The following is a 26,177-nucleotide window of genomic DNA, read 5'->3' on the forward strand; positions in this document are numbered from 1 at the left end:
GACTCGGCATTGTCGTGGTCATTGTCGTCGGGTAAAAGAAAAGTTCAGCGATCTGCTACGATTTTGACAGTCGCCGGCAGTCGCCAAAAAGATCGCCTAAGTGGGACAGGCCCTTACGTCATATTGTAGCTACAGCGTCAACAGGAGGTATTGCTTGCCAATTTTCAAAGCAACACCCAGGGGCAAACCGGTTCTTAAGTGATTTTACTTTAGACTTTAGAGATGCAACACAGAAACAGGCCCATCGGCCCACCGAGTCCATGTTGCCCAGCAATCACCCCGTACATTAACACTATCTTACACACGAGGGACAATTTACAATTTTAGCAAAGCAGATTAACTGACAAATCAGCACATATTTGGTGTGGGAGGAAACCGGAGCATTCGGAGAAAAACCATAGTAAGAACGTACAAAGTCCATACGGACAGCACCCATAGTCAGGGTCGAACATGGTCTCTGGCGCTGTAAGGAAGCAGCTCTATTGCTACGTCAGTGTGTTGCCCCTGTGACTATGGTGCACAAGGGGAGGTTACATGTAAACAGGTTTTTCTACCAAGAATAGTTCTCATTTGTATCGATGGGAGCTGGGTCATAAGTATAGACTGTTCAAATCGGGCATTCGTAGCCCAGGGAGGGTATGTATAATAATTTAGACTTCACATCATAGTTGTACAAAATATTGATCAGGCCACACTTGGATAATTAGGTGCAGTTTTGGTCACCATACTATCGGAAACATGTGATTAAGCTGGAGAGGGTGCAGAAAAGATTCACAGGGACTGTGCCTGGACTGGAGGGCTTGATAGGCCACAGCTATCTTGCATGGAGGAAAGGATGCTGAGGTGTAACGTGATAGAGATAAATTATGAGACACAGATAGGATAAACAGCCAGAATTCATTCTTTCCATCCATCCATCCCTAAAACTCACATCTTGTATATTTTGTGTGCTTGTGGGTTTGTGGATATATTTGTTCCCGAAATAGTCAAAATGGTACACGATAGCGCAACAATTTTAGGCCCACCCTACTCACCATTCCCCTGCAGTCTCGATTGATCAAGTTTTGTTACATTTTAAAAGCAATTAACTTAATAAACTTTAATAAATGTGCTCCCCCCCACCGCTGGGAGGACTGGAGCCCGTCCCGGCGTGCAACGCACCTGACCTCACATGATGCAGCGCGGCAGCAGAGGGTCAAACAAGATGGCCGTCGCCGCCGACCTGCCGCTGCAGGAGAGGTTCCCATCCAACGGGTCCATGGCTCGCTCTGGCCGACAAGATGGCCGCCCGGGGCTGAGGTGAGTTGCTCCCTCTCCCCTATCCTCTCCCCTATCCTCTCCCCCCTCATCCGCCCACAGCCCCGGGGGACACTCCCCGGCCGGCAACGGGTCCACGGATCGTCAGTTGGGGGAGGGTTGCCGGGCCCGCAAGAGAGTTTTGCACCCAACGGGGGTTGCCGCGCCTGCAGGAGAGATTTGGACCCACGGGTCCACGCCTGGTAGTAGTTTCTAAAATTAAAGGGCATAGGTTGAACGTGAGAGGGAGGATGTTTAAAGTGGATCTGAGTAAATCATTCACACAATGAATGAGCTGTCAGAGGAGTTGGTGAAGGTAATAGAATTCTATGCTGTATAATTCTATTTATACTGAAGTCTCCGATTATCCCTTTCAGCTTATGAAACAAAGTGCATTGAGAATTGCAACAATTTAAACAAGGGAAACCTGACATGTTTGGCATCTGTAATAAGAATGAGTCTTCAACTTAACATTTAAGATCTCTTAAAATTCAAGCATTTTTATCATTCTGAATAACTGAGTGTTCAATTGTTCAAGTTATATTTTGACATTACATTTCTTCATTGGTCAAACAGCAAGCTCCGTAAAAAAATATTATTAATTAAAGGATGTCAAAATATCTTTAAAAATTCAGACAACTAAACCATAAAAAGTTGCACGCCTTATTATGCGTTGTTGAGGCTCATTTTCCCTTTAGGCCTGAACTTAATTGGAAACACGAGTCGCATCCACCATACAGAGCCAGGTGAATACCATGTCCTAGAGATGCGAGTAAATTCATTCTGTGCTCAGCTGGGAGAGAGAGGGCTGGGGAATGGAGAGAAATGCAAATCATGACGAGGACATAATTTTAGGTGAGTTTTACTTCATTTAATGGCATATGCTTAAAAATGCTGCAAGATTACTATGAATGTGAAGTCAATTAATTACCAGTTTGAAGTAAAATCTGATTGTTTATTTTGAATCATTTATAAAAGAAAGATGAACTAGAAATAGGAACACTGTCACAAATGTCCAGAAAATGATGTCAATACAAAAGATTACAGAAATAATGCAACATACATTAAAACTTATCATAACATAGAGTATGGGCCTGCAAATGTTTTTTCACAATTGATTTGCTTTTCCATTATTAATATCCCATAAATTCAATGGCCCATATAAACAAAATATTCATATACTGGGAAATTTAGTGTTTATTGTTGATAATTCATTTAAAAATAACAAATGCCAACATATTCCTCTTGATAAATGTTGAAAGTCAATTGGTAATCATGTTAAATATTTGGATACACGTTCTGAAATACTCTGACACCATCATACACATCTGCCACTAGCTCAGAGAAATTAATCAATTTGTTTCACGCAATGTACAAACAATGGTATAAACCCGTTTGTTCCTCTGTTACCCCAACTGAAGCTCTGATGTCATATAATTTCTGTAACGTCACTGAACTACATACAACTCAATTCAATATGCAAATGTCTTTGCAAAATAGTTTGAACATTATTCATTAGAACTTATTTCGTAATTACCATTTATTTAAAATCTCAATTGTATTTTTAAATTAGATTCTGTGACTAGGAAATAAGAATGTAAAATTGGTCTCCAACGAGGTGCATAGATTCCATTAAGCAAATGAATATCTCAATAACAAATCTCAGAATGTTCTCAATAACAGACACCATCATAATGCAAATAGTGAAAATATCGTTAAAGGGCAACTTTTAAAAAAAGAACCTTAACATTAATCAACTTTATTGTGCATAAAATATTTTGATTGTACAAAATTGATAAAAAGAAAACAGACATGATAAATGTGGAAGTATTCAATATAATCACATTAATTAAGAATAGAACTCATGCTCATTTTTGTCACTTTCGTCAGAAGAGGCAATTTGTTGTTGATCAGAGTCAGAGTCGAACATTGGACTCTTGACATTTTCTTCTCTGGGTTTTTGTTTTCTTTGTTTAGTAATTGTACAATCTCCACTTCCAGGCAAATGAACAGGCAAACTCTTGTTATTATCTGGCTGCAAGTTATTCTCATGTGCCCTTCTCTCTTCTACCCTTCTGGCAGAGGAAACTATCACATCACAACAGCTTAATGCTCTTAAGTCAGATTGACTGCTGAAATACCTGCAGGGGTTTTCCTTGATATCAAATTGATCAAAGTTGACTGCATCCCAGCAATTACTGCTGCGTAAAGTGCTGTGCAGTAGATCTTTTATCCGCTGATTTTCCCTTGTAGTTGATTCCCAGACTGTCTCAAGCTCAGACTCTATTTGCCTAAATGAAAGATTACATCTATTAGCATCACAGAACACTTATTTATTGGGGCAATTAAGTTTAGGTTATGTATAAATTCATCGAGCGCTGACTTTTCATTTCCTTTGGTTAATGAGTATGTCAGTTAGACTGCTTTTGTACAAAAGATGTATTTGCATACACAAAAAACAGGAATTTAATGCAAATAAATGCTACAGAATGTCTCCTGAAAATTGTCTTATGGTGTTGCTGTTAACACACTGACATCAGATTATTTTAATGAATTTAATTCAAATGGAATAAAAAGTCAGTCTGAAGAACCCATGGAAATAGTTTTCTGCCGAAGACAGTTGATTTGTTCAAATATTCTGCATTATCTTTCATAGAATCGCAAAATAATACAGCAATGGAAACAGGCCCTTCAGCCCACCTCGTCAATGCTGATCATGATGTGCATCTGAGTCCAAGTTTGGCCCAGATCCCATTTGATCTTTCCTATCCATGTATCTGTTAAAATGTTGTAGGTTATGTGGGTGAATATTGTTAATGCACTTGCCTCAACTACTTCTTGTGGAAGCTCATTCCATACATGCATTAACCCTAACCCTAATATACTCTGCATGAAGTACTTGAGTTGCCTCTCAGATTCCTTTAAAATCTTTTATCTCTCATCTCAAATGCATGCTCTCGAGCTTTTTATTCTCTTTCCTGAGGCAAGAGACTGATCTATGCCCCTCATGATTTTATACATTTCTATAAGATCGCCCCTTATTCTTCTACGCTCCAAGGCAAATGGTCCTAGACAGTCCAACCTATCCCTATAAACTTAAGACACCGGGAGAAGTGAGACCATGCCAAGATTTGAAAGCAAGGATGGGAGTTTTAAAATTGTGTTATTACTTCACTGGAAGCCAGTGATGGTCAGCAAACAGTGTGAAAAGGAGTCATTGGGAACTGGAACAAAATTTAAATTTGCCGGTACAGATAGGGGCGGGCAGCCACTTTTGAAAATGTTTCAGTCTAGAGGTAACAAATGCAAGGTTGAGAATATCTTGAACAGATGAGCTGTGGCTAGACTAAATGTAGATGAGATTATGGAGAGAGAATTAGAGCTTTAAAGAGAATGTCGAATTGGTGTTCAACTCAATGCATGGGAAATGTGATACCAAAGTTAGAATAAACTAGTCTATTTTCAGACTACTGCAAGAAAAAGGGTCAGAGTTTGTGATGATGGATTTAAGCTTGTGACAGGGCTTTAGGATAATGGGGTTGATCTTCTGAAGACATAGTTGGGAAACAAATTACTGTGGATCTGGTATTGGATGATTCACAAAGAAAAATAACCAAATTAGAGACAGTTAAGACAGTGATGGTGTCATTTGCAAACATGCCAAACTCTTTTTTGATGGTTTTACCAAAGGGAAGGTTTCAAATGAGAAAAAAGGACTCTTCCAAATGAAGGGTCTCAACCTGAAACGTCACCTTTCCATGTTCTCCGGAGATGCTGCCTGACCCACTGAATTACTCCAGCACTTTGTGAAACGTCACTTATCCATGTTATCCAGAGATGCTGCCTGACCCGCTGAATTACTCCAGCACTTTATGAAACGTCACCTATCCATGTTCTCCAGCGATGCTGCCTGACCCGCTGAGTTACTTCAGCACTCTATGTCTATCTTTAGAAAAAGGAGGCAGCGAGGGATAAATCTTTGTGGAACACCTGTTTTTTACTGAATGTGTGAGAATAAAAGCCATTATTAGTAATTCTGTGGGTATAAATGAATAGTCTAAAGTGGAACCAGACAAGCACAATCCCAAACTGTGGAAAACAATTGAAAAATGTTTGATGAAGTAAAGCAATTCTTTGCAACAGAATCAAACACTGCAGACAGCTCCATAAGGTTAGGATATTTAGTCACAATTCCATCATATGCTACTAGTGATTGTAACAGAGCTGTCTTGCTACGTGACAGAGGCAGAAACTTCAATTGAGTATTAGAAAAAAGGAATTCCACGCAAAATAGGCACGAATTTGGGAAGCTACATTTAAAGGCTTTGGAGAAGACAGGGATTTCAGTGATGGAATTGTGGTTTGCAAGGACAAAAAGGTCAAAGATATTTTCTCCGCAGGAGAGTGATGATGTCAATAAATTTGAAGGAAATTAAATTTATCGGCTACAATACCGAAAACAGAATAGTTAAAAATTTCAATCCCCATAGGGGCTAAGAGGGATGTTGGAAGGTCAGCACGTCAGTGGAAATCTTGTAAAAGGAGAGGGCATGGGTATCATTGACAAGATGACTTTGCAGAAGGCTTGAAGGGAGATAGGAAAGAAGCTGTAGTTATATATAAGTTTGGGATTAGAGCCAGGGAGAGACATGGTCATAGATCTTGAGAAAAGAAAGAGAAGCAACAGTGTCAGGAGTCCCAATAGATTCAAGCTTAATGACAAATTGATTCATGAACTTTTGGCACGTTATGGGAGGTGAGGATGGGCAAGAGCTCGAAGAAAATAGTTGGGAAAAGAAGCTGGGAAGCAGTGAAGGACAACTTTGAAAAGGTAAAGAATTTTGGCTGATGATTACAGAACAATGTTTTATATGGTGCAGCCAGACCAGGCAATGAATGGCTAAACCTATTTGCCAGTCATGGTCCTTCAAGTTAGAAAAAGGGTCTGTTTCAAAACGTCACATATTCATGTGCTCCAGAAATGCTGCATGATCTGCTGAGCTATTCCAGCATTTTGGGTTTTACTCTTCTTCAAAAGCTTGAAAAAGGATCCCGACCTGAAAATAGATATAAAAAGCTGGAGTAACACAGCAAGACAAGCAGCATCTCTGGAGAGAAGGAATGGGTGACGTTTCGGGTCGAGACCTTTCTTCAGACTGAATGGGTGACGTTTCGGGTAGAGACCCTTCTTCAGACTGCCCCGACCTGAAACATCACCTTTCCATGTTTTCCAGAGTTGCTGCCTGATGTGCTGAGTAGCTCCAGCACTTTATATGATGTATGTGGATAGGTTAAACCAAGGCAAAACTTGCTCAACCAACGGAGAGTGTTGCAGAACAGAGAAACAAGCAGAAGAGGACCTGAGGACAACCTTTACACCCAGAGGACGGTGGGTATATGGAAAAGGCTGGCAGAGAAAGGCTGCAGTGGTGGATATAATTACAATCTTTAAAAGACATATAAACAGGTGCATGGAGAGTAAAGGTTGAGAGGGATATGGGCCAAATGCAAGCAAATGGGACTAGCTCAGGTCGATGTGTTGGGCCAAAGGGCCTGTTTACATGCTGTATAATTCTAAGATTCTACATTTTATTACCTAAATACAGAACATGAAATAATGCAGTATCATGTGCTGTTCCACCCCTCTGCATTTCTGACTACAGGATTTTTGTGTATATATTAGAAACAAGGAACTGCAAATACTGGTTTACATCAAAATACAGAGTGCTGGAGTAACTCAGCAGTTCAGGCAGCATTTCTCTGAGAACATGGATAGGTGATGTTTTGGGCCAGGATCCTTCTTTAGACTGATTGGGGACAGGGAGAAGGGAGGGGAGGACAAAGCGTGGCTGGTATTAGGTGAACGCAGGCGAGAGGAGGTTTTTGATAGGCAGATGGTTTGACAAAGGCTAGGGATGAAAGGACAGAAGGCAAAAAGATTGAAGAGTTCTGAATTGTGAAGGAATATAAGTGAAAGGGAAGAGGGAGGGAGAGAAATTGGTCTGAGTTTGGGGTGGGGACTAGTTGTTATCTAAAATTGGAAAATTCAATGTTCATATCATTGGGTTGTAAGCTTATTTATAGTGTTTATATATTGTTCATGTCAAAAACTCTTCGCTAAATTTGTATAGATTATGACCTAAGTGAAGATAAAAATAGTCAATATCTCCCAGTATTGGAAATATAAAGCATAGAGAATAACTATTGTGCTATCATTAACTATTTATTTAATCCCTCCAAAAGACTGTTATGGCTGTTGCTTTAACTACTGTACGGGTTCAGAAACTGCAGCAACCAAGCAGCTTGGATTCAGCTCTGGCAATATTATCTCAGTAAATCCATAAAGAGCTGTAAAAGATGGTGAACTGTTTATGTCATTTCCCTCTCCCCACCCTGCGAACATTATAGAACATTACTGCACAGCTGCCTACAGGATGCAAACCACTGCTGACAAGTATTGCTTGAAACAAGATTGCATTCTTCCCGAACATAACCTCTGTTACGCAAGGACATCTTCAGCTGGTGGTCTCAGATTTCCCCTCTGCTTCCAAGCAACTGTCCAGATGTATTATATTAATGACGTTTGGTATTTGTCTCAGTCCTCCTTGCCCCCTACCAGGCAAAGCAGGATTAACTGAATATCCTCATTTCACACTGCTTCAATCAACAAAACAGGCGTCACAACTTTAAACAAAACCAATACTTTTACTGAAGCAAGAAATTTGCACATGAAAGGAAAATTGAACATTATATCCAAAAGTGTAAATCTGGAGCTCGTTTGATGGACATCTTTACTCCTAAATCACATATTTTCGACGAACAATTTATTTTGAATCAACAGGAAGAAAGAAAGAACCTGGTAGCAATAAATCTTTAACTTGGACCAACAGTGATTTTTGACGTAAAGGTAAAAGAAGAAGAAATCCAGGTTATAGAATTCTGCCTTCTGCCATTTCCTTTTGCACACTTAATGACAAATGTTGTGTGCCCAGGTCAGTAATGCAACAAAGCAACAGATGGAAAAAATGCAATGCAGGAACCTGAAGCAACACATTTTCTTATACATCGATATGTTGTAATTGGTTTGTTATGCCAATGACAGTTTTACCTTTTCTGTTCAAGTAGTTCATCAATGGTTTCCTGCTTGTCCTTCAGTAGCTGCTGGAGATGTCGTATTTCCCGCTGCTGCTCAGCAGTCCTTCTGGCAAAATCCTCTTCCTGTCCCTTCATACGGTTGTTAACGTCTCCGAGCTTCACTGCAGCTTTTGTTTTGTATACCTTGGTGTATTCATCAAATGGCACTGTTATTGTTGTTTCACTGCTGTGCTAAAGAAGCTTACTGATATATGACAATAAACTACAGGCCTGTGGATTACCCGACAGAAAACATTCTCCTAGTCTGAAGATGCAAGGCATGATCAGGTATTTTTTTCTATTTGCATGTTCGTTATATTTTATATAATTGCATTTGAGGATATATAAATAACATTGTTTTCAGTGTAACTAAATACAAAATCGTTCACGTTTAAAAAAAAATGGTTACAGGTTTAAGTAGCTTTGTTTTAAACAAACTGCTATATAGAAGCATTTCTGGGCTTATTGTATCTATAATGCCTGTGACTATTTTAAAATATTGGCCCTGAGATTTTAATTGTTTTTGGTTCAATGTTTTCTTTTTAACCAATCACTAAAACAGTTTTTTTTCTTTGGCAAATTAGAGATCATTGATATGTGATTTAAAAAACATTAGGACACTATTAAAAATGAAATATAAATCTCATAATTTAGATACAACACCTGGGCTATTATTATAGAATTTGTACTGTATTCTTACCATCAAATACTAACTTTTATAGTATTCTTTAACACTTACAAAAATCCAATATAAATTCATATTGTGCCCTCATAACATACGTCAGAACACTGCATCCCTTTGACATATTTCTTTAATCAGAATTTGTTGATTGCTTTCGGGATCTCCAATTACTGAATATCTCAACAATCTTCCCTCCCAATGAAAGTAAATTTAACTGTAGTAGTACCTCTTGATAATTTGGTATTAGACAGTTGAGATATTGCTGCACTTATTTTGATAGAATGATAAATATCATCTTAAACGATTTGAAATACATTCAGTACTTTCCACCGGAACAAACCAATGCCTCAGGTAGCCCCAGAGTTTAAAAAATAGCTCATTTTGATCCTGCCAGTGCATTATCCCATTCAATATCCCGTGTTCAAACCATATAATGATACAAAGCTGGGTGGAAGTGTGAACTGTGAGGAAGATGCTATGAGGTTGCAGGGTGACTTGGACAGGTTGTGTGAGTGGGCGGATGCTTGGCAGATGCAGTTTAATGTGGATAAGTGTGAGGTTATCCACTGGTGGTAAGAATAGGAAGGCAGATTATTATCTGAATGGTGTCAAGTTAGTACAACGTGATCTGGGTGTCCTAGTGCATCAGTCACTGAAAGGAAGCATGCAGGTACAGCAGGCAGTGAAGAAAGCCAATGGAATGTTGGCCTTCATAACAAGAGGAGTTGAGTATTTTCATATTTATTTTTTCATATTTCAGATACAACGCGGAAACAGGCCTTTTCGGCCCACCAAGTCCGCGCCGCCCAGCGATCCCCGCACATTAACACTATCCTACACACACTAGGGACAATTTTTACATTTACCCAGTCAATTAACCTACAAACCTACAAAAGTATAGGAGCAAAGAGGTCCTTCTGCAGTTGTACAGTGCCCTAGTGAGACCGCACCTGGAGTACTGTGTGCAGTTTTGGTCTCCAAATTTGAGGAAGGATATTCTTGCTATTGAGGGCGTGCAGCGTAGGTTTACTAGGTTAATTCCCGGAATGGCAGGACTGTCATATGTTGAAAGACTGGAGTGACTAGGCTTGTATACACTGGAATTTAGAAGGATGAGAGGGGATCTTATCGAAACGTATAAGATTATTAAAGGGTTGGACACATTAGAGGCAGGAAACATGTTCCCAATGTTGGGGGAGTCCAGAACCAGGGGCCACAGTTTAAGAATAAGGGGTAGGCCATTTAGAACAGAGATGAGGAAAAACTTTTTCAGTCAGAGAGTTGTGAATCTGTGGAATTCTCTGCCTCAGAGGGCAGTGGAGGCCAATTCTCTGAATACATTCAAGAGAGAGCTAGATAGAGCTCTTAAGGATAGCGGAGTCAGGGGGTATGGGGAGAAAGCAGGAACGGGGTACTGATTGAGAATGATCAGCCATGATCACATTGAATGGCAGTGCTGGCTCGAAGGGCCGAATGGCCTACTCCTGCACCTATTGTCTATTAGATGATTTGACCACCCCACAGAACATTTTAGTATCCTTTTCCTGCATTGCATCTTCTTGACTGAGGTTACTAAATTAACAGTTCCACAGTTTATTTTCTTTCCTGTCATCAGTTACTATTTGGCAATTTCTATGTCATTACTCAATCAACATCCCATTCAGATCCTCCTGCATAAAATCAATCTGTCCTCGGTGTTACAAACCTCATCATCCATTTCCATTATCTTCACCTCAACACAGCTGCCAGTATTCTCAACAGTGATCCTTGCAGTTCCTCACTGGTAACTTTGCCACATCCTTCTGAAGCTCAATACAAACAATTTTTTGTCGCTTTTTATGCTACCAGCTTACAAATAACATCAGTAACCAACGACCTATTGTACACTTCTCACCCTGAAGGGCCAACTTCATTTGTTGCATTATGTGAAAGAAGACAGACCAAATAGAAAACTTGCAGGGCAAGGTTCAATCATATATGTTAGGGACAGCTGAAAGATAAATGTTTCAATGGTAGAATATATTCTTCAACTAACACATTTCATATATGGAAAGAAATCCAAGTCAACCTGGTATCTAGAGCTTTTTGATTAAGAATTTTATCGTCTAATCATAAACAAATGGGCCCAATTTGCCTGATATATTTCTAATGAAAGCTGGGAAATTAAATACACATCAAGCTACATTGAAATAGTAATTTGTGCTCATCTCAGACCCAAATTGAACATGCAATCATAAGACAGTGAAAATGTGATAACCCCATAACAAACCTATGCACAGCGCAAGCACTAGCACTTCCCCAATACAAGGCCAACTTGTTAAAAATATATATCGACTTGATTGGATTATTAAAGAATTCAAAACATTGAAAGAGTACTTTCCTCGCCAAATTTAGGGAAATGCTCGATTGAACTGGCCAACAGTCATCATTAGGTTATATCCTGATAATTTTGTATGCATGAAAGAAAACAAAAGCAAGTGTCTACCAAAGATGAATCATACACAGAAAAGGTTATTTTCAAAAAAAAATCCGTACTAAACTTTTGACTGGGGATCAGTGGAATGTTTTAAAAACAGGCAACAATTGGAAATAATCATCAGCATAAAAGTTAAGGTTCAAAAAGACATTTAAAACATGAGTTTTATTTCCTTTAAATAACTATTATTAATTGTAACCATTTTTCACAAATGCCAGATCATTGGATCTTGCTCTCCATATTTAGTAAATAATTGTCAACTTTGTACTTTGAAAGAATGGGATGGATACCTCAGAAAAGAAATGGTAAATTTCTATTAAGCTCATAATTTAGGAAAACCCGTGTTTAGAAAAACAGCTGTTATAAGACCTACATAAATGCTTTAGTACATCTATGATTCAATGGGGTGGAAGTTGTCAGTCTTTATGGAACGCTCTACCAGGTGACAACCCAGGATTCATACCATTTAAATGCTAACTGCAATTGATCATCAATCTTCTTGTCTCCAGAGCAACAACTCAATTGCAGTCAGGTGGGTCCTGAACAAGGATCCTCAAGCTTGGCATTGACTTGATTTCCTCAGTGAACTGAGAGCAACTTACAAATATGCTGATGGTTTGTTAAAATTGCAAGTATCTGCTTCATTTTATGTGACGTGGATAGGTGAGACTAGCATAGTTTGGGCATCTTGATCGGCATGGGCATGTTGGGCCAAAGGGCCAATTTGCGTGCTGTGTGAATGATTCCAACTCTATGCCAGGACAGATTTGCAGCACTGCCTTCTGTGGCAGAGTTCCACAGATTCACAACTCTCTAGGTGAAAAGGTTTTTCCTCATCTCAATCCTAAATGGCCTACCCTTTATTCTTAAACTGTGACCCCTGGTCCTGGACTCCCCCAAGATCAGGAGAATTTTTCCTGCATTAGCTTGTCCAATCCTTTAAGAACTTTATATGTTTCTATAAGATGACAGGATTTTCCACATCAGTGCTTTCAAATTTTATTTCCGTACTGTTAACCATAAGTTTCCTCTGCTATTGTTCACAGGGGTCTCAACCACATCTTTTTCCCCCATAGTTTTAGTTACATGCCCTCTTATCCCACAAGTGTAGGTTACCGTACCAACCCATTGTTCAGCCTCCATAATGTTTGCCATCTTCAATGGGATTCCACCACCAGATACATTTCCCCTTTAGCATTCCAAAGAAACAATTTTCTCTCTGCACATCAGAAAACACATCAACGCCTCTACTTCCCGAGAAGATTACAGAGATTTGGTATGTCAGAGAGGATTCTCTTGAACTTCTTCCAGTGTACAGTCGAGAGCATATTGACTGGTTGCATCATGGCATGGTTCGGCAACTTGAATGCCCAGGAGCGAAGAAGACTGCAAAAAGTTGTGAACACTGCCCAGTCCATCACTGACTCTGACCTCCCCACCATTGAAATGATTTACCAGAGTCGCTGCCTCAAAAAGGCAACCAGCACAATCAGAGAGCCACACCACCCTGAACACCCTGTGTGCTCCTGTCATCAGGAAGAAGGTACAGGAGCCTGAAAACTGTCACGTTCAGGCTCAGGAACAGCTTCTTCCCTCAGCCATTTGGTTATTAAATACTACAACCTCAAATAAGCTCTGAACTACATTGACTATTATTGTGATTATTGAACTATTATTGTCTGTTTTTTGTGTGCACTTGTGTGTATATGCATATATATATATATATATATATAATAATAATAATAATGCATTACATTTATATAGCGCTTTTCAAACACTCAGACGCTTTACAGGGAGACATAGACATTTTATCTATATATGTGTATTTGTGAGTATGTATATATACGCACACTCTGAACTTTATTTTTCTCTCTTGTTTATTATATTGTTTGGTGTACTGTGTTTGCATATTCTGTTGTGCTACTGCAAGTAAGAATTTCATTGTTCCATCTGGGACATATGACAATAAAACACTCTTGACCCTCTGATTCACATTTCCATCTCCTCACAGCATTTTCCACAACCACAGCAGATGCAACATCTGCCCTTTTACCTTCTCTGTTCCATCATCCTGTGACCCAAACAGTCCTCCCAGATAACATGTCTTCAAACTATACACAAGCATCCCAAAACATTATACTTTTTCATTAATGGTCTACTTTAACAGAGATTTTAATTTTGAGTTTGAAAGTGTTAGTTATTTCTTTGGTCAATTGAAGTTCCAGATCATAGATTGCACCTTAGTATTGATATAGAATACATTTCTTAATTGAATATTTAACTATTTTATGTTCAGTGGTTAATCAAATTAATACATTTGCTTACAGAATGTAATTGCATGTTTGTTACATGACTTTCTTCTTCCCTTAGTGCATCTGAATTCAAGATGAATTCCACTGACACAGAAGGAGATGAAATTACAGAACTGGAATGTAAAATCTGCTATCAAAGGTACAATAACCATAGCCGAAAACCGAAGATACTGGACTGTTTACACAGAATATGTGCAAGATGTCTAAGCAAAATCCTAGATACCAACGATAATTCCCACTGCATGAGCTGTCCCTTCTGTCGCCAAGAGACAGAGGTCCACAAAGTCGATAGTCTTCCTGATGACACAAACATCATGTGCAAACTTACAGCGAAGAACAGGACAACAAGGAATTTGGGTTGCAAAGAGATAGTTTTGACACCAAAAAACTTGTCTTCATCCAATTCAACCCTTGATTCTTCTAACTTTTTAGTTATTACCATAAGGGAGGTTCAAAGGAATTCTCCCATTACTCCAAGAAGGGATACCACCTCTGATTACCATGCAGATCACAGTTTTGAAACAATGTCCATTACATCCCAAAGTAGAATTGATCAAGATGTGTTCTCTAAAATTTGTAACCGTGTGCCAAGGGTATTAGTGTGGTTGTTAGGTTTCTTCTATTTCAGCTCATTGCCACTTGGAATTTATCTTTTGGTCATCCAAAAAGTGACTCTTGGTATTGTTTGCGTTAGTCTTGTTCCTTCCAGTTTGACGGTTTGCTTGGTCTATGGTTTTTGTCAGTGCCTCTGCCAAGGTATATGTGATTGTTCATCGAGAAACTAATAGCCACTATAATAAAATATGGATTTGATCAGCACCCCAATCAAATGTGATTAAAACCATAGCTTGTCATGGGACCATGCATACATAAACATTGGGTAAATAATTTGAAATATCTGCCAGGCTGTGGGATTTTACTCCCAAAGATCTTAGCTCTAATTCCAAAGAGCAGCTTTACATTAACCTCAGTAACCCCAAAGTGCTTTAAAACCAACTAATAAATGTAATGTACACATGTTGTATTGTAGAAAACATGATAACCAACTTGCACAGTGCAGGCTTCCATATTCCCCTCACTGGAATCATCAACTGAAAGACAGTTGGATAGTTAAATGAATAGGAAAAATGTAGAGGATTACGGTCTGAATGCAGGCAATCGGACTAGCTTAGACGAGGCAGCTTGGTTGACATGGATGAGGCGGGCCAAAGGCCTGTTTCCATGCTTATGATTCTATGACTCAATGGCACCATTCAATCAGGCAATCACTCTACTTCCTAAACACGGACTTCATCATTACCCATAATTTGCCCAACAACAGTGGCATTGTAAGCAAAATTAAAGATGGAGCTGGAACTGTACCTGGCTACATACCCTCATGGGTATAGAATGAATACACAAAGGAACTGAGCACACAGCCTTGAAGTGCCCATGTGCTGATGGTTATCAAGGAGGAAGTGTTGTTGCCAATTCTGCATGCACCAGATATAAACATATGGGGTCTCTTGCATTTATTAAACTTATGGAGTTTCCATTCATAGAAGCATAGAAAATAGGTGCAGGAGGAGGCCATTTGACCCTTCGAGCCAGCACCGCCATACATTGTGATCATGGCTGATCATCCACAATCAGTAACCCATGCCTGCCTTCGCCCCATGTCCCATGATTCTGCTAGCCCCTAGAGCACCATCTAACTCTCTTTTAAATTCATCCAGTGAATTGGCCACCACTGCCTTCTGTGGCAGAGAATTCCACAAATTCACAACTCTGGGTGAAAAGGTTTTTTCTTATCTCAGTTTTAAATGGCCTCCCCTTTATTCTTAGACTGTGGTCCCTGGTTCTGGACTCCCCCAACACTGGGAACAATTTTCCTGCATCTAGCTTGCCTAGTCCTTTTATATAATTTTATACGTTTCTATAAAATCCCCTCTCATCCTTCTAAATTCCAGCGAATCCAAGCCCAGTCTTTCCAATCTTTCCTCATTTGACAATCCTACCATCCCGGGGATTAACCTTGTGAACCTACCTCAATAGCAAGGATGTCCAACCTTAAATTAGGAGACCTATACTGCACATAATACTCCAGATGTGGTTTCACCAGGGCCCTGCACAACTGCAGAAGGATCTCTTTAATCCTATACTTAAATCCTCTCATTATGAAGGCCAACATGCCATTAGCATTCTTCACGGCCTGCTGTACCTGCACGTTTACTTTCAGTGACAGGTGGACAAGGACGCCCAGGTCTCCTTGCACTTCCCTTTTACCTAATCTGACACCATTGAGATAATAATTTGCCTCCTTGTTCTTGTCACCAAAGTGGATAACCTCACATTTACCTACATTATACTGCATCTGCCCACTCACTCAACCTGTCTAAGTCACCCTGCAAACGCCTAGCATAGTCTTCACAGTTCACACTGCCACCCAGCTTTGTGTCATCTGCAAATTTGCCAGTGTTACTTTTCATTCCATCATTCAAATCATTAATATATATTGTAAATAGTTGCGGCCTCAGCACCGAGCCTTGCGGCACTCCACTCGTCACTGCCTGCATTCTGAAAAGGACCCGTTTATTCCTACTCTTTGCTTCCTGGCTGCCAACCAATTCTCTATCCATGTCAATACCTTACCCCCAATACCATGTGCTCTAATTTTGCCCACTAATCTCCTGAGTGGTACCTGATCAAAGGCTTTCTGAAAGTCCAGGTACACTACATCCACTGGCTCTTCTTCATCCATTTTACTTGTCACATCCTCAAAAACTTCCAGAAGATTAATCAAGCACGATTTCCCCTTCATAAATCCATGCTGACTTGGACCAATCCTTTTACTGCTATCCAAATGCGCCGTTATTACTTTGTTCATAATTGACTCCAGCATCTTCCCCACCACTGATGTCAGGCTAACTGGTCTACAATTCCCTGTTTTCTCTCTCGCTCCTTTCTTGGTTTGACACATCAAAAGTTTACCAAATAAGAAATATTAGGTGGACTAGGACAGGCAACTGTGGGTTACACTGGCATTCATTCCTGTGTGATTATTGAAATATGAATCTATTGAAATAGCTAGATAGTTCAACTACGAACAATGTTTAACATTTACATTCCTAGTATTTGCAGCATTTGCTATAACACGGAAAATTAAATATGTGACACTATTACCTTCATGTCCATAAGCAAACAGTAAAGTGAAGAAAATATAATAAGTAGTATAAGAAAATAACTGCAGATGCTGGTACAAATCGAAGGTATTTATTCACAAAATGCTGGAGTAACTCAGCAGGTCAGGCAGCATCTCAGTCTGAAGAAGGGTCTCGACCCGAAAAGTCACCCATTCCTTCTCTCCCGAGATGCTGCCTGACCTGCTGAGTTACTCCAGCATTTTGTGAGTAAAGTGAAGAATGTTTTTAAAGTCATTGAGAGACTTCTTACAAAATGAGAGTATTGTAAATGTCAATTTCGACCTTTATTTAGTGTGACACAACACAGCAACCAAAGATACAGGAACTAGCCAGCACAAGGACTTGTGGTTGGAGGTCTATCATTACAACCTCAATATTCAACTGCAAAAGAGACTCATTAAATGAAAGAATCGCCCTGTATTGAGGACAGTTCCGAAATATAGATTACATTGAAAAGTAGGCATTTAAAATCGTAGTAGCAGACTTTTATTAGCCTTCCTAGTCCCCCCAGTCACAGCTGGTTATCCAAATTCAATCTCTTGTTCCTTTCTCCTGATCTCTTTATCCAAATGAACTAGATCTGCTACTTAAATACATTTAATGCTTTAATCTTCCCATTTCAGTTCTAAATGGCCTACCCACATATCTCGGCTTTTACTTCTAGTTTTGGACTTGAGCATCATCAGAAAAATCCTCTTGCATTTATTCTGTCCAGTCCCATCAGTTTCATCACTGATTCTTCTAACCTAGCAAATATAAATCCATTTGTCCATTATACATATGTTCTGCCATCCCTGAAATCAGCCTGGTCACCTTCACTGTATTCCTTCAGAACAAGAACATCCTTCCTCAAATATGGAAACCAAAACTGCACATAGTGCACAAGGTGTAATTTGATCAAGATCCTACTGAGCTGAATAAGACAGTGCTACTGCTGTGCTCAATTCCTCTCGTTATGAAGGCCAACAAACCATTTGCCTTCCTAACTGCCTACAGCCCCTGAATTATATTTTTCAGTGGCGCGTGTACAAGGACACCAAGGTCTCATTGAACCTCTTCCTTTCATAATCTATCACCATTCAGGCAATAATCTGCCAACAAAGTTGATAACCTGACATTGATCAGTATTTACCCACTGATTCAACCTATTCAAATCACAGACAGGCCTTCGCATAGTTCACATTTCCAACCATCTTTATATCTACTGCAAAAATTCAAATGCACCATATCCAAAAATAATAGAGTCAGAGTTAAGCAGCAAAGAAACAGGCCCTTCAGCCCATTAGTACTTTCTCATAAATTCATCAGTTACATCTTCCAAAGATTCCGGTGAATTTGTCAAGCATTAATCCCTTTTGTAAATCCACACTATGATTACTGTTTTCCAAATGCTCTGCAAATTACATCTTCAATAATACTGTAGCTTTCATTCCTATACTGACAAAATTCCCCGTTTTCTCTCTACCTCCTTTATTATTCTGAGATTATTTTTTACATCAAATGTTTTATATGTTGTCTGTGTTAAGATAAGTGAAAGTGATACATGATTATTAACCTTAAATGCCAATTCATTCTCTCTGCACGGATATTAACTGATCAGCTAAATATTTCCAGTGTTTCCAATTTTATTTTCAGGCTTCCAATATCTACTGTACTTTGCTCTGGTGATAAGTTATTGGTTCAAGTTGCTACTTAAATTCTCATGACCAAAAATTAATAGAAATGCAAAAACTGTTATATACTTTCAGTTAATAAAAGTATATAAATTAAAATAACCTAATTTTAATTAGTACAATTATTTTGTCCACAATAGCAGTTTTAACTTGCAACTGCTGTCCTTCCCAAGAAAGGCAAGATGTTTCAATATATAATGATGCTGGTTGACTCCTGTCTGCATCAAAAACGTTATAGTAATGTTGCACAAAACCACTTCCAATCTGCTCCCAAATAGGCTTTAATTTTACCTGCTGTTCACTTTTACTAATAATGTAAACAAACATCATGTTTAGTTATGAATCTAGTTAAATTATTGTGATTTTTTTTAAAAGGCACCATTTTAATGACAATATGATTTTCTTGACTGATAGAAATTTTTACCAGTTGAGAAATCTTAAATTAACTTGCAAAGTAATTGAAAAATGAAGACATTCAAACCTTTACTTGCTCCTCCAACTTGCCCAAACGCATGTTGTCTGCCAATATCCTGTTTAAAACTCCATTCTTCTCATTTGTTAAACTTTTGGTCTGTTGCAAAAAAAAGTGTTACATTTAAGGTTTGAGTGCTAAAGCTTTGACAAAAAAGGTGCGGTGAACAAAAAGAACAGGTGTTCGATTAAGGTAAGAAAGTCTTTTAAAACAAACAAAAAAATACCTGAGCCATTTGAATTAGATTTCCAATTTTAAAAGCGGTACTATCTTAGGAGCAAGCAAAACGATATTTGACCTCAGCGCCATGTAAGGAGGATCACGAAACTGCTCTAATTCACCATCGATCTATTCCTATTCTTCCACTTTGCGCACATGTGATTTGAAGGATTTGGTTGCCAAGTTCAACAGCCAATGAAGGCTTGCACTGTATAATAACTGACATCAAGAGTTACTTGATTTAAAAAAACAACAATTTCATTGCAAGGGGATGGAGTGAAAAATGGCACAAAAAAATAATTTTAATGAACATATGTAAATATTTTCTAAAACATTAAATCTCTCACCTTATAACTGGTGATGATTTATTTCATAGGGTTCCTTCATTAAATGATATAAACTGGTTTATTGACTTCTAGTAAGAAACATTATGATAAAATATGTAGGAATAAACTGCAGATCCTTGTTTACACCGAAGATAAGACATAAAATGCTGGAGTAACTCAGCGGGTCAGGCAGCATCTCTGGAGAAAATAAATAGGTGACGTTTCTTCTTTAGACTGAGAGTCAGGGGAGAGGGAACTAGAGATATGGTACAAAGGACAAATGGATGAACAAAGTTATGCAAAAGGTCAAATCAAAGCCAGCAACTACAATCAAGAAAGATGGAGCCCACAATCGCACACACACACAGAGAGAGAGAGAGAGAGGTGGAGAGAGGGGGAGAGAGAGAGAGAGAGAGAGGTGGAGAGAGGTGGAGAGAGAGAGAGAGAGGTGGAGAGAGGTGGAGAGAGGTGGAGAGAGGGAGGTGGAGAGAGAGAGGTGGAGAGAGAGAGGTGGAGAGAGAGAGGTGGAGAGAGAGAGGTGGAGAGAGAGAGGTGGAGAGAGAGAGGTGGAGAGAGAGAGGTGGAGAGAGAGAGGTGGAGGTGGAGGTAGAGGTGGAGGTAGAGGTGGAGGTAGAGGTGGAGGTAGAGGTGGAGGTAGAGGTGGAGGTAGAGGTGGAGGTAGAGGTGGAGGTAGAGGTGGAGGTAGAGGTGGAGGTAGAGGTGGAGGTAGAGGTGGAGAGAGAGGTGGAGAGAGAGGTGGAGAGAGAGGTGGAGAGAGAGGTGGAGAGAGAGGTGGAGAGAGAGGTGGAGAGAGAGGTGGAGAGAGAGGTGGAGAGAGAGGTGGAGAGAGAGTGGAGAGAGAGGTGGAGAGAGAGGTGGAGAGAGAGGTGGAGAGAGAGGTGGAGAGAGAGGTGGAGAGAGAGGTGGAGAGAGAGGTGGAGAGAGAGGTGGAGAGAGAGGTGGAGAGAGAGGTGGAGAGAGAGGTGGAGAGAGGTGGAGAGAGGTGTAGAGAGGTGTAGAGAGGTGTAGAGAGGTGTAGAGAGTGTAGAGAGGTGTAGAGAGGTGTAGAGAGGTGTAGAGAGGTGTAGAGAGGTGTAGAGAGTGTAGAGAGGTGTAGAGAGGTGTAGAGAGGTGTAGAGAGAGAGAGAGAGAGAGAGAGAGAGAGAGAGAGAGAGAGAGAGAGAGAGAGAGAGAGAGAGAGAGAGAGAGTGAGAGAGAGAGAGAGAGAGAGAGAGAGAGAGAGAGAGAGAGAGAGAGAGAGAGAAGAGAGAGAGAGAGAGAGAGAGAGAGAGAGAGAGAGAGAGAGAGAGAGAGAGAGAGAGAGAGAAGAGAGAGAGAGAGAGAGAGAGAGAGAGAGAGAATGCAAGGGTTACTTGAAGTTAGAGAAAAATAATACTGCTCGTTGTAAGCTGCTCAAGGGAAATGTGAGGTGCTGTTCTTCCAATTTGAGTTTGGCTTCACTTTGACAGTAGAGGAGGCCCAGGGCAAATGTCAGTATGGGAATGGGAAGGGGAGTTAAAGTGTTTGGCAACTGGGAGATCGCGTACTGAGCGAAGCTGTTCAGTGGAATTGATCGCCAAGTTTGCACTTGATCTCGCGGACATACAAGAGTCGACACCTAGAGTATAAGAAAGGAAGGTGTGAACAGGTTTGAAGAGTTGCACATTTTAAAGCCCGAGGAAGGAAGTAGCAGTGCAGGGAGAGAAATAGGTGGGAATCCAGGTGGGGCACAAGGGAGGGAGGGGGGACGGATGTTTAGCAAAGAAGCGCTTATCCAAATACTCCCCCACTATGTTCTTTCTGACTTTACAATCCACAACTCTTGTATTCACTGGAATTTAAAAGAATGAGAGGGCATCTTATAGAAACGTATACAATTATAAAAGGACTGGACAAGCTAGATGCAGGAAAAATGTTCCCAGTGTTGGGGGAATCCAGAACCAGGGGCCACAGTCCAAGAATAAAGGGGAGGCCATTTAAAACTGAGATGAGAAAAAACTTTTTCACCCAGAGAGTTGTGAATTTGTGGAATCCTCTGCCACGGAAGGCACTAGAAGCCAATTCATTGGATGAATTTTAAAGAGTTAGATAAAGCTCTAGGGGCTAGCGGAATCAAGGGATATGGGGAGAAGGCAAGGCACGGGTTACTGAATGTGGATGATCAGCCATGATCACAATGAATGGCAGTGCTGGCTCAAAGGGCCAAATGGCCTCCTCCTGCACTTATTTTCTATGCTTCTAAACCCGTCTCTAGCTCTTGTTCCAACCATCTGCCTATGTAAAACCCTCTTTACCTATGCTGACCTATTACCTGCCATGATTGGTCCTGTATCTTCTGTTTTCCAGCTTTCCACCCCCCCCTTCCCCAACCCCCAACGTCTTAAGGATCCCAATCTGAAATGTCACCAATCCATACTCTCCAGAGATGCTCCCTGACCCGCTGAGTTACTACAGCACTTTGTGTCCTCTCCAATAGCTTCCCTGCTATTGACATGAGGCTCACTGGCCTGTTATTCCCTGGATTTTCTCTACTTCCCTTGTTAACTAAAGGAACAACATTGGCTACTCTCCAACATGCCCCATCTACACTAGTCCCACCTGCCTGCGTTCTACGATATTAGACTCACTGGCCTATATTTCCCAGGAGTTTCCTTGCAGCCCTTCTTAAATAGAGACACAACATTCGACGATATTCTTCTCCAGGCAGAAGTTCTTAAAAATTGCTTACCACATGTACAAGCTGATCACGTTCATGAGCTGCTTTTTCAGCAAGACTGATCAGGTTTGCCAGATATTGATGAGCTGCCATCTCTTTCTCCATAGCTTCTTCCATCTGTTGTTTTAGAAGACCAATCTTCTTTTGTGCTAGCCTGTGAACAATATTGGTAATTGGAATAGTTATACAAAATTAATCGATTACATTGCCTAATTGCAATTTTGGTTTAACCATTTCATGTCGCATGCCAACTGACAAATACTACCGATAGTTATATTTGAAAAACAGGATAAACAGTGAATAGTTTAATTAGGCAATTACACCTGTTTATTATCTAGGCAAAGTGGTGTAAGACAGAGTTTTTCTTTATCTTATTTAACTATTCAAATTAATAATGGGTATAAGGAACAGGTAAATAATTAGTTATACGTAAAGAATGTGTGTAAAATAAAACAGAAAATTCCTGGAAATTCTCAGATCAGATAGAATCAATGAAGAGAGTTAATAGTTAATAGTTTGACATGATGATCTTTCCTCAGGTCTGAGACAACAGAAGATGTGGAAAAGGAGGAGAGCTAGAAAAAGAAAAAGAGAAATATCTATGATAAGGCACCAGCTGGGAAACAGTGGTAGTGCCACCTGAGAGTGTTGAAGCCTTGATAATCACACGGTGATCTACCTGAGGGAGAAATGTAGATAAATAGGAGCAAAAGACCACTCAGCCCTTCAAGACTGTTTCGAGTCATTGAGCCATACAGTGGAAACAGGTCCTTTGGCCCAACTTGCACCACCAACCAACATGTCTTAACTTCATTCATTCCACCTGCCTGCATTTGGCCCATGTCCCGCTAAACCTATTTGATCATGTACATGTCTAAATGTTTCTTAAATGTTGCAATAGTACCTGGCTATTGCCTAGTTTGGCAGCTCGTTACACACACCCACCACCCAATGTGTAAAATAATTACCCCTCAGGTTCCCATTAAATCTTTCTCCTCTCACCTTAAACCTATGTTCTCCGATTCCCGATTCCCCTACTCTTTAGTTTAGTTTATTGTCATATGTACGGAGGAACAGTGAAAAGCTTTTGTTGCTTGCTACCCAGTCAGCGGAAAGACAATACATGATTACAATTAAGTCATTTACAGTGCATAGATACATGATAAGAGAATAACTTTTAGTGCAAGGTAAAGCCAGCAAAGGATAGTCAGAGGGTCATCAATGAGGTAGATGGTAGTTCAGGACTGCTCTCTGGCTGTGGTAGATGACTCACGTTGCCTGATAACAGCTGGGAAGAAACTGTTCCTGAATCTAGAGGTGTTGTGCTTTCATACTTCTATACCTTTTGCCCGATGGGAGAGGGGAGTAGAGGCAGACGCCAGGGTATTCTGGCCAAAAGACTGTGTGTAATTACCCAATCAATTTATCCATGATATTGTACACCTCCAGAAAATCACCCCTCATCCTCCTGCGCTCCAAGAAATAAAGTCCTAGCCTGCTTTCCCTATAGCTCAGGTCCTCAAATCTTGGCAGTGTCCACGCAAATCATCTCTGCACATTTTCCAGCTTGACAACATCTCTCCTATAACATAGCACCCAAAATTGAACACAATACTCTAAATGTGGCTTCACCAATGTTTTATCAAACTATAACATGACTTCCCAACTTCTATATTCAATACTCTGACATATGAAGGCCAATGTGCCGATAAGCCTTTTTGACCACCCTATCTACCTTTCCCCAAGGAACTATGTACCTGCACTCCTAGATCCCTCTGCTCTACAACACTCCCCAGAACCCTGCCATTGACTGTGTTCTGCCAGTCAGTGTAATCATGGGTGATCCTTCAGGTCATATCATACTCCCACTTGTTTCCCATCATCAATGATGCCATCTGTGTCCAGAAATTTACCTCCTCTTAAATACTTGGCTTGGCCTCTGCAGCCTTCTGCGTGGAACTTTCTCCCTTGAACAACAGTTGATGCTATGTCAGTTAATTTGACAGATTTTTATGAGTAATGGATGCAAAGAGATACAAAATAAAGATGGGTTCATGTTAGGTTATAGATCAGAAAATCGCACTGAATGACAAAACGGATGAGGGGTTAGAATAGCCTGCTCCCATTCACATTTTGCACAGAAATCTTGCATTCTGACACGATCTGACAAAACCTGACAATGTCCCAATAAGACACTTAATTTATAAAAAATAATGGTGTTGTCAAGTGAGCAGCACCATGGAAAACAGTGATGGTCTATAAAATGGTGGATTTACCAAGTTAATACGAAGATAGAGATATTTCAGAGGCAATTAGATAGGCACATGGATATGCAGGCACAGGAAATTAGTTTAACTCAGCATTATGTTCAACATGGAAATTTTGGGCCAAAAGGTCTGTTTCGGTGCTGCACTGTTGCATGTTAGAACGGAGATGAGGAAAAACTTTTTCAGTCAGAGAGTTGTGAATCTGTGGAATTCTCTGCCTCAGAAGGCAGTGGAGGGCAATTCTCTGAATGCATTCAAGAGAGAGAGCTAGATAGAGCTCTTAAGGATAGCGGAGTCAGGGGGTATGGGGAGAAGGCAGGAACGGGGTACTGATTGAGAATGATTAGCCATGATCACATTGAATGGTGGTGCTGGCTCGAAGGGCCGAATGGCCTACTCCTGCACCTATTGTCTATTGTCTAATGTCTATGTTCCCTGTTCTATCACGCTGTCTACATAAATGAGCTATCACTCAGATGGAGGCAGCCTCTTTAGAGTCGTTTGATGGTAAACACAGTGGTGATGTGAGACTTCTCAAAGAACTGGTATAGACTCAATGGGCCAAATGGTCGCCTTCTACATTGTGAAATATGGAAAAGAAAAATGAAGGGGAAAAATAAAAAGCAAATGACAATTATATGAAAAAAAAGTTCCTGCAAAATTTCTTGATGTGAAATAAAATTAAAATTTTTAAACATTAAATGAGTCATATTACTGGAATAAATGTATAGTTCAATATAAATATATTTATCTATTATACCTATTTGACTTCTGTGCTACATGTAGTTCTCCTTCTAAAGTTTTATTGTCAGCAATGAATTCTGTCCTCTCAATGAGCAGGCCCTTTTTCTCAGCTTGTAGAGTTGCAATTCTTCCCATCAATTCCTCCATCTCCACCTGCTGCTTCTCGTGCTCCAGCTGCTGTTTTCTACATAGAAAGAACACAAAGCATCTGACAATTGTTTGGATACTGGGATATTAGCTTACATTTTACAGTCAACAGCAGAAAGATGCTTTTAAAACAGAACTTTAAAAAAGCTTCCCATCAAAATCTAGCAATGTATGTGCTATGGTTTTCTCCTTTCTCAACAAGTGGCTCCATGCATGAACTGCAGGAGATTTTCCTTGTCCAGCAACAGAGATGGTCTTTTAAGTATTTGATAAGCAACAATAACACTTGTAAAATACTTGTATACCATAGCACTTTTTGCCTTCAGCTTACCAATTTTGTACAACACATGCTTAAATATTTATTTTACCAAACTCAAATCTCCAACGCTCGTTTTGCTGCATCCTCTGTCCAATCCATCCAATGTGCTTCACTATTCACTCCTACACATCCTGTAACTTTCACTACTTATTACTATCCTTTAAAAGAGTACAACACAAGAACATGCCCTTTGGATCATGATGTCTGTGTGG

At 40.0% G+C, this 26,177-nt stretch overlaps 2 protein-coding genes across 5 annotated transcripts in view; one reads left to right on the forward strand and one right to left on the reverse strand.

Moving 5' to 3' along the window:
• Nucleotides 1-2,289: 2,289 nt before the first annotated feature.
• Nucleotides 2,290-26,177, reverse strand: part of cep89 (centrosomal protein 89) — a 60,980-nt gene continuing 37,092 nt past the window's right edge. For 2 of the 4 annotated variants that reach the window (XM_078401659.1, XM_078401658.1), the window contains exons 16-20: nucleotides 25,516-25,683; nucleotides 22,501-22,642; nucleotides 19,237-19,326; nucleotides 8,405-8,574; nucleotides 2,290-3,587 (exon numbers count right to left, since the gene is read on the reverse strand). In XM_078401659.1, the coding sequence (XP_078257785.1) occupies nucleotides 3,146-3,587; nucleotides 8,405-8,574; nucleotides 19,237-19,326; nucleotides 22,501-22,642; nucleotides 25,516-25,683 (1,012 nt within the window). In that variant the 3' untranslated portion in view covers nucleotides 2,290-3,145. Of the gene's footprint in view, nucleotides 3,588-8,404; nucleotides 8,575-11,374; nucleotides 11,553-19,230; nucleotides 19,327-22,500; nucleotides 22,643-25,515; nucleotides 25,684-26,177 lie in introns of those variants that run through there. The other 2 variants (XM_078401656.1, XM_078401657.1) reach the window with 2 other exon arrangements.
• Nucleotides 8,585-14,685, forward strand: LOC144594235 (E3 ubiquitin-protein ligase RNF182). Its single transcript, XM_078400469.1, has 2 exons — nucleotides 8,585-8,718; nucleotides 13,959-14,685. Exons 1-2 carry the CDS (start codon nucleotides 8,702-8,704, stop codon nucleotides 14,683-14,685), a joined length of 744 nt encoding a protein of 247 aa, XP_078256595.1. The 5' UTR covers nucleotides 8,585-8,701.

Source organism: Rhinoraja longicauda, chromosome 6, assembly GCF_053455715.1.
Source record: "Rhinoraja longicauda isolate Sanriku21f chromosome 6, sRhiLon1.1, whole genome shotgun sequence".
In the NCBI taxonomy this organism is placed as follows: domain Eukaryota; kingdom Metazoa; phylum Chordata; class Chondrichthyes; order Rajiformes; family Arhynchobatidae; genus Rhinoraja; species Rhinoraja longicauda.